Source organism: Talaromyces stipitatus, genomic scaffold (genome assembly GCF_000003125.1).
Source record: "Talaromyces stipitatus ATCC 10500 scf_1105507295541 genomic scaffold, whole genome shotgun sequence".
NCBI lineage: Eukaryota > Fungi > Ascomycota > Eurotiomycetes > Eurotiales > Trichocomaceae > Talaromyces > Talaromyces stipitatus.
The window spans coordinates 3,703,705-3,716,832 of record NW_002990115.1 but is presented as its reverse complement, the minus strand read 5'-3'; the positions used below and the strand labels follow the sequence as shown (position 1 = coordinate 3,716,832).

The 13,128-nt window shown below is 45.3% G+C and overlaps 3 protein-coding genes across 3 annotated transcripts; 1 reads left to right on the top strand and 2 right to left on the bottom strand.

Moving 5' to 3' along the window:
* The first annotated feature begins 3,063 nt into the window (after positions 1-3,063).
* Positions 3,064-5,604, top strand: TSTA_037190 (uncharacterized protein). Its single transcript, XM_002480888.1, has 3 exons — positions 3,064-3,594; positions 3,674-3,799; positions 3,871-5,604. The coding sequence occupies exons 1-3, from the start codon at positions 3,216-3,218 to the stop codon at positions 5,148-5,150; spliced, it is 1,785 nt and encodes a 594-aa protein (XP_002480933.1). The 5' UTR covers positions 3,064-3,215; the 3' UTR covers positions 5,151-5,604.
* Positions 5,605-6,108: 504 nt separating this feature from the next.
* On the bottom strand, positions 6,109-7,103 carry TSTA_037180 (uncharacterized protein; the record flags this gene model as incomplete). The annotated part of the gene is made up of 2 exons (XM_002480887.1): positions 6,109-6,643; positions 6,693-7,103. 2 exons carry the CDS (start codon positions 7,101-7,103, stop codon positions 6,254-6,256), a joined length of 801 nt encoding a protein of 266 aa, XP_002480932.1. The 3' UTR covers positions 6,109-6,253.
* Positions 7,104-12,975: 5,872 nt separating this feature from the next.
* Positions 12,976-13,128, bottom strand: TSTA_037170 (uncharacterized protein; the record flags this gene model as incomplete). Its single annotated transcript, XM_002480886.1, has 1 exon — positions 12,976-13,128. A coding segment is annotated over one exon (153 nt), but the record flags the coding sequence as incomplete, so codon positions are not given.

The following is a 13,128-nucleotide window of genomic DNA, read 5'->3' as shown; positions in this document are numbered from 1 at the left end:
GTACATTAAACCACCAATTGTATTGTTTTTTCCGTACCAACCAGTAAGTATCAACTGCCATTGGTTCAGTCGATTGCAAATACAACGGCCAGGTATGAAATAACAGAGTAAAAAAGAGGCCGCGGGCTTGGTGTTGTTAGTCAGGTCGCCCCTTGCTTAGTGAACTTGGCACTGCTTACCCCTGGGAATACATACAACCATACGCCTTGTACGCTATTCATTATATTATAAACTAACTGCTATAGTTGGAGAATAGTTCTGATCAATGCTTCTGGTTCTTAAGAGGAGATCGAATCGCTTCATCTTCATCTTCACCTTCATCTTCACAAGATATACGATATAAGATATAAGATATAAGATACAAGATATAAGATACAAGATGTATAAGATGTAAACTCGGCATTCGAAACGCTGGAATCTGCCCGGGGCTCCTCCAATTACCGGGGATGCTTGATTGCGTACCGGCTAGCCCCGTTAGTCCCAATTAGGCACAGTCCTTAATAACTTCTAGTATTATTTTTTATTCCATCACAGCGGGTCGTCCTTGGAAGAATATATTAATTGAAAGTTTGTCCTCCCTTCTGTATAAACAGGTAGGAACTGGGTTTCTACACGTAGTCTCCGTGCTCCGTATAGAAACGAAGTTTAACCTCTACGGAGTACTCCGTATATGATAGATGCCTGATCTGGGTACTCAGGGCTGAGAGTGAAGCGATCAGATCCATAAGGATCTTGCTTCACGTAATGATGATATCAGATTCCACAAAATTGTTTATTCGTGTTCAACAGTTAACTATTTTTGTTTCTCAGGAGCCAGGAGTGTACAGAGTAGTCACTCGCGTGGCATCCCTTGCATCTAGTCACGGCTCTCTACATACTCCTCCATGCATAGCCAGTACGTTGACATGGTGACCACTGGAATGTCTCTCTCCATCATGACCTTCTCTCGTATTTCATGAAGCAATTCAGGCAGCCTCAAAGCCAAATCTCTCCATGTTTCCATGTTCCATGTTTCATGGATGTCTGTGTAATTTTGCGTATCGGGATGTACCAACGAGCCGTCCAAATACGCACTAACCTTTTTCAGGGGGACGTGCCCCTGACTAAACCGTTTATGGGAAAGTCAATGCATATATTGATTTTGTATTGGTCGGTGACGCAGAACTATTTTCTATTGGAAGCGTCGCTCTGAGTCTCCGACTCAGAAAGACGAAGTGGAGGCTTCAAGAAGACTCCTCAGTTCAAATGCACAGAGACGAGAGACGAGACGCGCAATCTGTCCTCTGTAGACCAAATTTGCATCTAGGTCTAAAGACCGTTATACAATTCCTTGCTAGATCAAAGCAATCCCACCAATCACGCCACAAATCCTAAACGAGCGAGGCTGGACTAAGGCGATCCGACCAACCGCCTTTATTGAATGACTTGATGAGGCGGGGATCTAGACTGAAGGAAAAAGGGTTCGATCACGTTAGTCGTGCATACAACCCAGCATATGCATGTACCTGTACTTGAAATTTGAATTAGTATTGGTCTAGAGGATGGCTGACGGGTGATGCTATCAGTCACAATACGGAGTACAGATGGTGCAGAGAGGGAAGTACGTACCAGCATCCATGTCTTTTGGCCCCTCAATTTTGTCTGACGGTGCAACTCCGCGCAATGTCGTCGGTAGACGTGTGGACGTAGTCAACTTCTGTCCGTGAGCCTAACTGCCATGCTTCCAAGTTCCGGTTGGCTCGCTCACTTGACATGGACGGACTCAAACGCTGACGAGTCTCGCAGAATAATTATAGACGGTATATCTGAATTTATCAATCTCTTGAGCTATGATTACTTTGCATGCATGCATGCATTCGATGCTGCATTGTGTATCCATAAGTGACTTAACTCGGCAGTTACACTATTTATGTATATGCTTTTATCAGGCTGTTTTCAAGATATATATATAGCGAGATAACGGATAACTAGGAGTCTTTCGATATGCGCCGGCGACGCCCGTTTCCGCGTCCCGGTTTTTCCGCGTGTCGCTAAACCGTTTGTGGAAATCGTCGGCTGGATCGGGTCTAGTGGCCGTCGACCGGTCCCGATCAGGGATCGCGTCCCAGTCACGTTCGGGTGCGAAGTATATAAACTACGAGTGCGTCGCTCCACGACCACCGTCCTTCTCCTTTCGCATTTTCCTCGCTCGGACAATGGCGATGTCACAGGCAGAAGCGCCGGACCCGACTGAAAAAATTGGACGCCCTCCTTCTGCCCCACATGCGCTGCCATACAGGGCAGTGTGACGGTGCAGGTTGCCAACAAGGATGGCTCTTCCATTCGCTGGACTGGTCAGCTTCTTCCAAATCAAGCGGGACGTTCTCTGAGGCGATGGGGATGGCTGAGACACATTGCAACCCCAAGACGTCACAATTGCAGGCAGCCACCGAGAACCTCGCCCTGATGGTTGGCGCAGTGCGACGAATGAACGATGCCAACAGGTAGTCATGAGTGGAACGGCAGTCAAACAGATGCAAGTATTGGTCTGAGTTGAATAGCGAATCCGTGAAGTACCCTGTTCATGGCATTCAGCTCGGAGGGGCTCGTGACCATGGCAGCAGGACGTGTCTAGCCGGACCGGTCCAAAAATACCTCATGATGTCTCACCACCTGCTGGTTAAAGAGGACAACGACCAATGAAAAACTTGCCGCGCGCATCAAGGCAGTCTCTGGGTGGATGTATAACACGTCAGCTGTACTTACCATGAGTCATCGCTGAGATTCTTCCCGCCAGGTCAATGGTCAGAGCAATCACCCGATGTGACCGTGCTGCAGTAGTCGTCTCACCATGATGAATCACAGGCCTATACCTGGAAGCGTTGCCAATCAGAAAAATCGCGCATTGAAAAGGTTGGATGGGATGGTGAAAGATGCGTCAGCTATGATAGCCAAGGTGGCTGGCTGAATCAAGTGATGATGATAGCGAGATTGGGAAAAATACGAGGCTGACTGCGTGACGTGCTCAAGCTGGGGAATTTGATTCCCGGAAGGGTAGAAGTGGTATTTCCTGCGCAAATTGCGGTACTCTTCTGGGATCGTCCCAAGGTTGGACCGGCGGCCATCGCAGTACTAAAGGAGGCGGTTGCCCGTACCTTCCACAGACATCTTTACTGCTCAATTTGCTGGTCTCGAATACCTACTCCTTTACTGCTGCACTTTCCCCCTTTCTCACGATGATCAATCTCGACGCGATTATCCCGTATCAACCCCCCTTTCCTTCCAAGCCGTCCAAATCTTCCAAATCTTCCAAAATCACAACACTGCCATCAAAATTCCCTCCATTGATTCACCCTTTACCACAAAAACCTGACTCATCCCCTATCCAATCATACCAGTCGATGCCCAACTTCATTTCCATCCCGGTCGATCAAGAGCAGACATCTCGAAAACCTTTATCCACAAATGCTTTCGATACGGAACTCGCCGCTTGGAGCGATATGGCGGTCAAGAATACCACAGTTGTGAGCACGACCGCGGAGGATAAGGGAGAGTGGCAACAAGATCGCAATGGCAGTGAAAGCCTTACAGATAACTCCGAAAGTCTATCTTCTGGTGAGTGTATCCAATTTAGAGATGCCAATTCCCCTAACGGATATCGAGAAAATGCTGACAGAGTGAGAACATCCTTCAGATATTCGAAGTGATAGTCCAAGTGCTTCAGTAATGTTTCAGGGGCCGGCCCGAGCACATTCGCCGCACGAAGAATCAACAAAACTGATTGACAGTTCACGACGGTACGGGACTCATGATTCTACCAGTAGGTTATCTATGGATTTATTGTGACCTTTTTTTCCCACGACTATACAGAATGCTAATCAATACGCAAAGATCCCGACTTACTAAGCGAAAACGCCATTTCAGTTGCAATCGCACATTCCGATAATGTGGAAGAGTTACACGTGAATGATTGTGCTAGCGATTTACAATCAGCAGAAACCCTAACGCATCAGCCCGATATTGATGTCAGAGGCAGTGGCCCAGAGAGCCAGGATATTCCCAGTGAGGAAGGGGAATTTACCCCAATTGCCCTCCCTCTAAACGTGATTTCAAGTGTGAATGGGGAAACTGGCCTTACACAGCAGGACCAAGGCGATGATCCAGATAGTCTACACTCATGCGAGGGTGATCATTCGACCAATGAACCAGCCTCCATCCAGTCTCAAGACCCGGCACCGTCGGGGTCTAGTGAACAAAACGAAATTTGTCACCGTGAAAACTGTGCAGTCCCTATAGTTATACCTGCAGCACAGTCTCCCAAGCCACGCAAACGCCCTTATCATTTGCGCACCGAGACGCAGACGTACCGAACAGATCCACTAGATGAAAGTGATGAGTTCGACGACTCAAATGATGATGATTACGTCGACCGAGCACAGCATGTGGAACACCGGCGCCATTCCACAAAACGACCAAAGTATCAGCCCATCATCAGTAGCGACCCAATGGAACCAGAAGCGGTTGCAGGTTTCAAGCTTGGAGACTTGTCGCTTCCAAACTTGAGGACTGTTCAGCGAGGTGTCCTGACTTGCGAGTTCTTTCCATCACAGATTATGTATTCCTTCTCGTGGGCAGAGGGCAGAGGGTGCTCGGATGAATGTTCACCTAATAATAATAACACGCTTAGCAAAGGAGACAGTCGGTGCGAAGTGAATAGCACACAGGGATCGGACCTTCATACATTTTCAAAAGATAAGACCACCAAAAAAATAGGTGACAACCAACGGACTAGTCACTTGAACACTCGACAGTCAGGCCTTGGAGAAAAACGCAAGCACAGGAAGGCGTGGACCAATGAGGAAGATGTTCGCTTGAAGCTGCTGAAAGGAAAGGGCAACCTGTCCTGGTCGCAAATCCTGAGGCACTTCCCCAATCGGACGGAGGGCGCGCTGCAGTTCCGATACTCCAAGTTTCTCAAGAATTCGACCTCGAGGCCGTCCGTTATACCTTCACATGATGTGACTGATCGAAATATCACGCTCCCATCGTCGCCACATTCAAGTCGTCACCAACATGGGGATCGTCCTTCCCAATCTGCAACAGAGTCGACGCTTCGTTCGCGATATGGCCCGGCTCGGTGTCGACGAGCTGTGGAGCGCTATTCACCGTAGGCATTTTGTGATCGACATATTTGATAGGATTATGCGACCTCAGCTAGACATCCATGGTGGCTTGAAAATTGTCATGAGTGACATTCAATTGAAAAGCCTGTCATGGAGTCTTCCAAAGATCATGCTTTGCTTGGCTCACGATAACGCACGTGTCAATCAGGCGTATCAATGAAGAATATTTGAGTGTGCTCTAGTTAGTGCTATGGAAACATCAATCACATGTGGTAAATTAAAAGCTATTACAGAGCTCATCTGACAAGGCTGATCCGTGAAAGCGAGTTGCTCTCTCCAGCTGAGACTCCGTTGACGCAGACAAGTAGATAAGGAAGCCACGTCCCCGTTGAATCCACATTGCAGGAATACAAATAGTCCGTTACCAATATTCTTGACAAGAGAATTTTCTACTTCGAAACTTCTTCGTTCTCCCTTGTATCGTATAGTTGATACCTACATCAATCTGCTTAGAAGAGCAACTCCACACGATACCGATTGAATTCCGACCACTTGATTTCATTGAGAATGTGAGATTCATGGAAAACAAATCGATTATTCCCATACTAATACTGCCTAGATAATGTGCGGAATTGTTTACCTGACCTTTGGCTGCGGCCATAGCGAGCGAACCACCGAAGCAGTGTACTGCAGTGCCTACGGAACAACTATCTTTCCGTGCTATTCTTATACGTAGCCGTAAAAGGTATATATGTCAGTGCTCGGATCGTCTTTCCACAAAAGATAATCTTCTCAACCGAGGATACAATCGTCACGATATGAATAGTGCACAGGAATGGAGGTAGATCAACTCGAAGGGTATTTGGCCGTCAGATATTCGGGATGTTGATACAGCGCTGCTCGGTCTTCGGCGCTAATATCTCGTGGACGTCTCTTGTCAATCCAGCAACTTATGCGCCGCCTTCTCAATATATATGGAGCAGGATCCTTCTGTTCTTCTTGGATGCTGAGTAACCTCGCAGCCCAGGGTCTGATGCATTCTTGAATTACCTGAACCTCCCTTGGTTTTTCATATATACTTCAGACGAATACTTTTTCTTCCAATTGTCCACACTAAAGAGAAAAATATTTCTATCTCCAAGCAAGTGAAGCTATAACTCCACCAAATTAGGATGGCAATCCAAACAAGACTTGATAGGGGCCGTGCACTGAGGACAAGGATATTCGTAAACTTGACCCTGGAGCTTGATATTTTCCACACATTCTGTGCATAGCAGGTGGCCACAACCGAGTATCTGCCAGCTTGGCTTAGACCTACGGCAGATGGGGCAGCTGAGGATGCCTCGCTTTTTCTGTTCATCAATATGTCGTCGAAAAGCTTCGATCCGTAGATTTGACGTCCGCACCTGCCCTTTATAATGCTTCTTAGCTTTTTTTAATTGGCGGATTTCTTCCATCAACTGGTCATTTTCCACTTTTAACCGGTTGCTTTCGTGATTCGAAGCCTCATACTGACGGCGAATATTTTTGACAAACTGATCCTACTAATTGTAAGTATACAGTAGGAAAACCAAGGCAATGTTCACTCACAAGGTTGGAATTGAAATCCACAGTGGTGGTGTCTTCTGTTTTTCGTTTGCGTGTATTTGACGATGTAGTGGTCGCATATTCTATCATATCATGATATCCTTGATAAGTATAATCGATCGGGCCAGCAATACGACGTCTTGGTCGCGACAAACGTGCGTGACCATCCTCCTCGTCACTTATTTCAATAACTTGCGAAGAACGAGCTGTCGCACCTCTGACCTCTTCACTGGGAGAAATTCGCTCACTCGGTGATTGTCTCGGAGACGAATCCTCATCAAAAGGAATGGTGGAGGGGAGAGAGTCAGGCATAATCTGTGTGGTAGCCTCAGCAGCAAACTCTGCTCCGTGTGTGAAACCTGGGAGATTCGAGTTGTCGATCTGAACAGGGACCTGTTGTTGCTGTGTCTCCATTTTAACGGACGTGTAGGTATCTGGCGAAAGAATCAAGAAGATAGAATCGTCCTACTGCACCGGGAAGTTGCAGCAATTTATACCTTCTCTGAACCAAAATCTGTCGATGGATACTCACTATTCAGGGGGGCTGAGCAATCCAGTTCTTGTCATCTCAGGTGCATCAGATGCAACGCTGGCAGTGAAGTGGAGATGAGCAAGCTTTACCATAGTGCGATGCAAAGCACCTGGTCTCGCACCTCCAATCAAATACTAGGACTGGCCACATATCATGTAGCACCACCGCATAGTGCATCCCTAAATAGAACATTCATAACCATTGAATCGCACTGTAGCTCATCCTAATCAAGCAGGAGAGTCTGTCATGCGTGGCGCTGCGATATCTCTGACCATGGTCCTTTGTTGACCAGTCAATGTATTAGCATAACATACAATGTATCCAACCAAAAACCAGCAGGTGTCGCACCCAGCCATGCTTCTTTCTCACACTTGCTATCCAAAAATGGAAAATACTCAGGGTAGCAGTGGTATCTCGATCATTGCAAGGCGTTCTCGCCTTATTGATCATACCTTGAGGAGTATAATATAGCCAGGATGTCTCGCAGATAGATCCAGGAGTTCAAACAAGCAGCCATGAAACCAGCTTCACAATTATGGTATCCCGAAGTGTATACTTTCTAGGGGGCATCGCTACATCATCAATTTGACAGAGTAGCCATATCTCCCGCAATGGATGCAAATCCAAAATCGAAGTCATCAGACGAGAAGCTATTATTGAAGAAGATTTGGAAGCACACTGATGGGAAGTTTAGTTGTTACTTGATTCGTGTTCATGCACAGGAGCAATCATCGTGGCTGGTTCCTTCATCAATAATTGGGTACGTACAATCGTGCATGTGTTCCTGAGCAGACAGAATCTGCTTCGAAATGGTCCTCAATTCCTGAACAGCCACCAGCCCATGCTCAAACCGTACTAGAATAACCTGATAGCGAGTCACTACCACCAACTTGCCTTACCATGTACTTCTGCTTGATCCATGATTGGTTGTAACATCGCAGACACAGTTCGGTTTCGGCATCCTAGAATGCCAAAATACTTGGTGGTCCAACTATATAAAGGCCTCTGTCCGCACTTTCATTCTGTTTTCCTTTTACTTCTCCCCATCATTAAAAGAAATCCAGGACGTCAAACCAGAGGTATAGTGCCCAGTATCACCGAGTGAGAAACATACTAATCGCAGAGAGTACTAGTTTTGTGAACTCACTCCTGTGGTAATACAAGCAAACATGACAAGCCATAAATCGCCAACTCGACAGTCTGTCTCAGAGTCGTTTTGCCGCTTATCCTCAAAACGAAAACAGGAACAATATGGGAGTCCTTCGGTCCAGCCCGCTTCAAAGAAACGATGCACAATACCATCAAGGAGTTGCCCAGACAAACCAATCCCCTCAATAGAGATAGAAAGTGACTCGCAACAAGATATTACGGTCGAGGAGGATGACGCAGATTGTGAACTATGTTCAACTCCCATATTCATCCATGAAGGCGTATTCATTGGTTTTTGGTTCGCAGATCAGAGTGGAAATGGGAGGCGACCAGTATATTGCTTAGTCAACAGAGATTTCGAATTCGCATATCTCAAAGGAAAAACATTCATCCTCGTACGATACGACGATTTTGATCCCCTAGACGAATTTGGTGACTGGCTGGGCGATGATACTGAAGACGAGGACGCCATGAGCCCAGAAGACGTGAAAGGGTGGGTGCAAATGATGTGGGAGATCAGAAACTATGCCGGGATCCAGGACATGACACTTGAAGATTGACTAATTCTGAAAATCAAGGCATGTAAGAAGTGACTAGCAAGAGTCAGATCTTTCCGTCGTACAGTTCTAGCGATAAGAATTCGAAAAGGTCCGGAGCACATGTGAGATAACAGAGCATATAGGATGGCAACTCATATAGGGACCACGATTTTCCTGGCTGGTGATGGTTCAGAAAATCATGGATTATAGAAGTCGTGGATAGTGAGAAAGACTCGTGGATCATTAAGTGGGTCCCATCCCGATCCTCGTGAGCCACGTGCCTAGCTAGAAGGCGTTAGTGTTCCAGATTAGGAAGCTGGAGTGGTGTGGCAAGAATGTGGCGCCCTTTTGAGACCCTAACGTCTCGTAGAGCACCTCACATACATATTATTACGCAGAAGCTTTTCTGTTCACGAAAGCTGTCTATTTATAGAAATTGTCTGTCCGCAGAGGTTGTCTGTCAGCAGAGGTTGTCTGTCAGCAGAAGTTGTCTGTCAGCAGAAGTTGTCTGTCCGCAGAAGTTGTCTATCCACAGAAAGTACCTCTGAATAGACAACTTCGCAGGCCCTAGAAGTTTTACTCCGCTGAAACTACTCCACTTATGGTATGTGATCCGTAGCGTGACTCTGAAGTGTGTCACTGTCAGTACTGGAAGAACTATTCTCCGTGATTTCATGCCTCAGGCATCTACAACCGCATATAGTGGTTGCTGTAGCTGTCAGAGATCTTGTCAAAATCCAACTTATCTACGCCAAGTGGGCTCGTCTAGACGTATATTCATATACCCTAGCTTGAAATAACCAAGTATAATATACTAGTCCATTCAAAGACCGTACTGAAAAATCCTGAAGCATGAGAGAACCCAAGGATAACAGTTAGACTTATATACGTTGTATTCTTTGACTGGGCAGAGACACCAAGGAGCAAAGACACTGAAATAATGCACAGACAACCATAGTTACATGAAGAGACCGTCTAGTGTAAGGACTAAAGAGTGCAGATACTTTCAATTAATGCAAAGACACTAATTTCATGTGTGGACACCTTGGTGTAAAGGCACCAGTTTAGTGAAAAGCCACACTATGTGTGGGGACATCATGATATAGAGACACTAAGAAGTAAGAACACCAGAGTGGCAATACACCTCAGTGTATCTATATCAATGTGACTCTGCGCCACAGTGCCCATACATATTCGTGCCTTTACATTCTGGTGCCCTTGCACGTTTTTGTCTTGGCACTGTATAGTATCTACATCAAGTGAATGCTTATGCACTTTATTTGTGTATTTACTTAAGGTGGTATCACAAAAATTAAGTGCCTAAGCATCAAAACCCCGCTTTTACACTGCTTTGGTGGTTTTACACATAGTGTTCTTGCACACTTTGATTTCCAGCAAGCTTAAACCTTTTCCTTACCATAAAATCTATCCATCGAAAACTTGCTTATAGCGTTTAGGTGGTCATTGTAAGAAATGATTATTTAGAGCAGTTTAAACGGCCTATTGAAGCATAGTAAGTCTAGTGTGATCATAGTTTCAACAAATTCATAGGCAGCTCACAAATGAAAGGTCATTTTGAAACGTTGAAGAGACCTCATGACCGAAGGGGCAGAAGGTACAGGGCCTGTAGTTAGTGGCAGGTCGCATGCCCTGCCATAATAGTCATCATCTAAGGGCTGGTGTTCTTTTCGCTGGAAGATGGTCAAGGTCTAATGACGTAAGATGTGTACTACAACATAATAGTATAGTTATATATTTACACAAATTAAGTAGGGTTGTATTTTTCAACGATGCAGTTACATTGTTGAAATAAAAACACGGAAGTGAATGGTGGTACGAAGTTGAACTAAGGGCCACCGTAATTTATATCATCATATGAAAAATATGGGGTGAAAACATTGTTCACCACTACGCCCCACTCTTAAACATGTTTTCTTACGGTAACACATCGTATAATTGACCAGTCATTTTCGTCCATTTCCTTATCATAATACATTAATATACATACTAAAAATTACAAAGGGCGTTTTTGAAAAATTTATTCTACTCCGTAGTATGTTCTAGAACGTTCCTGAAACAGATCCACTTATGACGTATTTCCAACCCTCGCTCTAATATTTCTGATGTAGCGATGGGTAAAAACCCATTCTAGCTAATTCCATAGTCAACCTCTAACAACTTGTTTGTATACTTCTTTCCCGCACTAGCATAACAGGTTTAGTGTAATGTACTCAATCTTCTGCAGGTCGAATGGAAAAGGTGATCTGCTCTAGAGTAGGCAACAGGCTAGATAGGAATAGAAAATGGATTACATGACAAGGCAATAAGTTTTGCCAGCCATTTCTCGCTCATTTGTTATGTTAGAGGATGCTATTTCAATGACTCGCAGCTATTTTTCACTGAGTCCATTATAGGATTGAATTCCCAGGTACTTATTCAATCTATATTGTTTGACCAATCTCCCAACCCATCCCAAGACTAGTCACACAGAACTGCTGAAGACCCAGGATTCCCTCGGTATGGTGTAAATCTTCCTGGGAATAGCTTCCTAGGACTTAAATACTAGTACTGACATAGTCCGGGGCTAGACTACCTAGTTCCTGCACAGTGTTAGGAGTAACTTTGTCACAGGATGGCCTTCCTCAAACAAACGCTGTGCTGGGAACGTTGACTGCGGATGCGGGGTGAATCAGGGCTATCAACCTAAACCCACTATAAACACAGGATCACTGGCCCATGGCCGGGATGGACTGAGAGCCCTACTTGACTGAAAGCAGTACATCTATGCTCGAGAAGGACCTAGGACCATGGTCCTAGGCCCAAAACCAAGCGGGGCTAAACTATTTTTAGAGATACGCCAAGACAGGTCCACACCAAGGTGGGGGCATTTGACAGCTGATTGTGGGCCGTGGTTCGGCCCGGTTCTGCATCCGCCGGGAAGGATTAGGGGATTAGGATTTAGGACCTTTCAAAAGTTGATTTTTCAAGAAACTGCAATACGTGGGCGCATATGCATGCTATCTATTTACGATATTGTAACGATCCTCTATAGGCGCCCTTCCCATGTCGGTCTGTTTACGATATCGTAGCAATCCTCTGTAGGCGCCCTTCCCATGTCGGTCTGTTTACGATATCGTAACGATCCTCTATAGGCGCCCTTCCCATGTCGGCCTGTTTACGATATCGTAGCAATCCTCTATAGTCGCCCTCCCCATGTCGATCTGTTTACGATATCGTAGCAATCCTCTATAGGCGCCCATCCCATGTCGATCTGTTTACGATATCGTAACAATCCTCTGTGAGCACCCTCCCTACACCATTTCTCACTTGCCTATTCTCGATAATCGATAATATTATAGAAGTACTAGCTCTCAGGTAGCTATTCCACCGTATATTATCTGATCGAGATTCCACTTTGGTTCCCCTCAGATAAGGGTCCAATTTCCGATCTTTCCACATCTAGACTTTGCCAGAGCAACTTTTGGCATGGAGCGATTTTCTGGCGTAGGAGCAATCTTTAGCGTTAAGCAACTTTTGGCATAGAGCAACTTTTGGCATGGAGCAATTTTTTGGCACAAAGCAACTTTTGCAGATATTTTTTGGGAAAACGACTTTAGCATGGAGCGATTTTTGGGCACAAAGCAACTTTTTGGCATAGGGCAACTTTTGCAGGTATTTTTTGGGCAAACGACTTTGGCATGGAGCGATTTTTGGCACAAAGCAACTTTTTGGCATAGGGCAACTTTTGCAGGTATTTTTTGGGCAAACGACTTTGGCATGGAGCGATTTTTGGCACAAAGCAACTTTTTGGCATAGGGCAACTTTTGCAGGTATTTTTTGGGCAAACGACTTTGGCATGGAGCGATTTTTGGCACAAAGCAACTTTTTGGCATAGGGCAACTTTTGCAGGTATTTTTTGGGCAAACGACTTTGGCATGGAGCGATTTTTGGCACAAAGCAACTTTTTGACATAGAGCAACTTTTGGCAGAGAGCAACTTTTGGCACAGCAATTTTTGGCCTTTTTTACAATTTGGGTATAGAGCAATTTTTAGCGTGAAGCAATTTTCAATATGCTGAAATTGGTCTTTGTCTAGCCTGAACTGGCCTAGACAGAAATAACCGTAGAACAATCACCATAAAAGTCCATTTTAGCGAATAGTGAAAAGTCACCTTTTGAGAGAGGTAATCTATTCTAAACCACGCTTTGTCGGCACTATT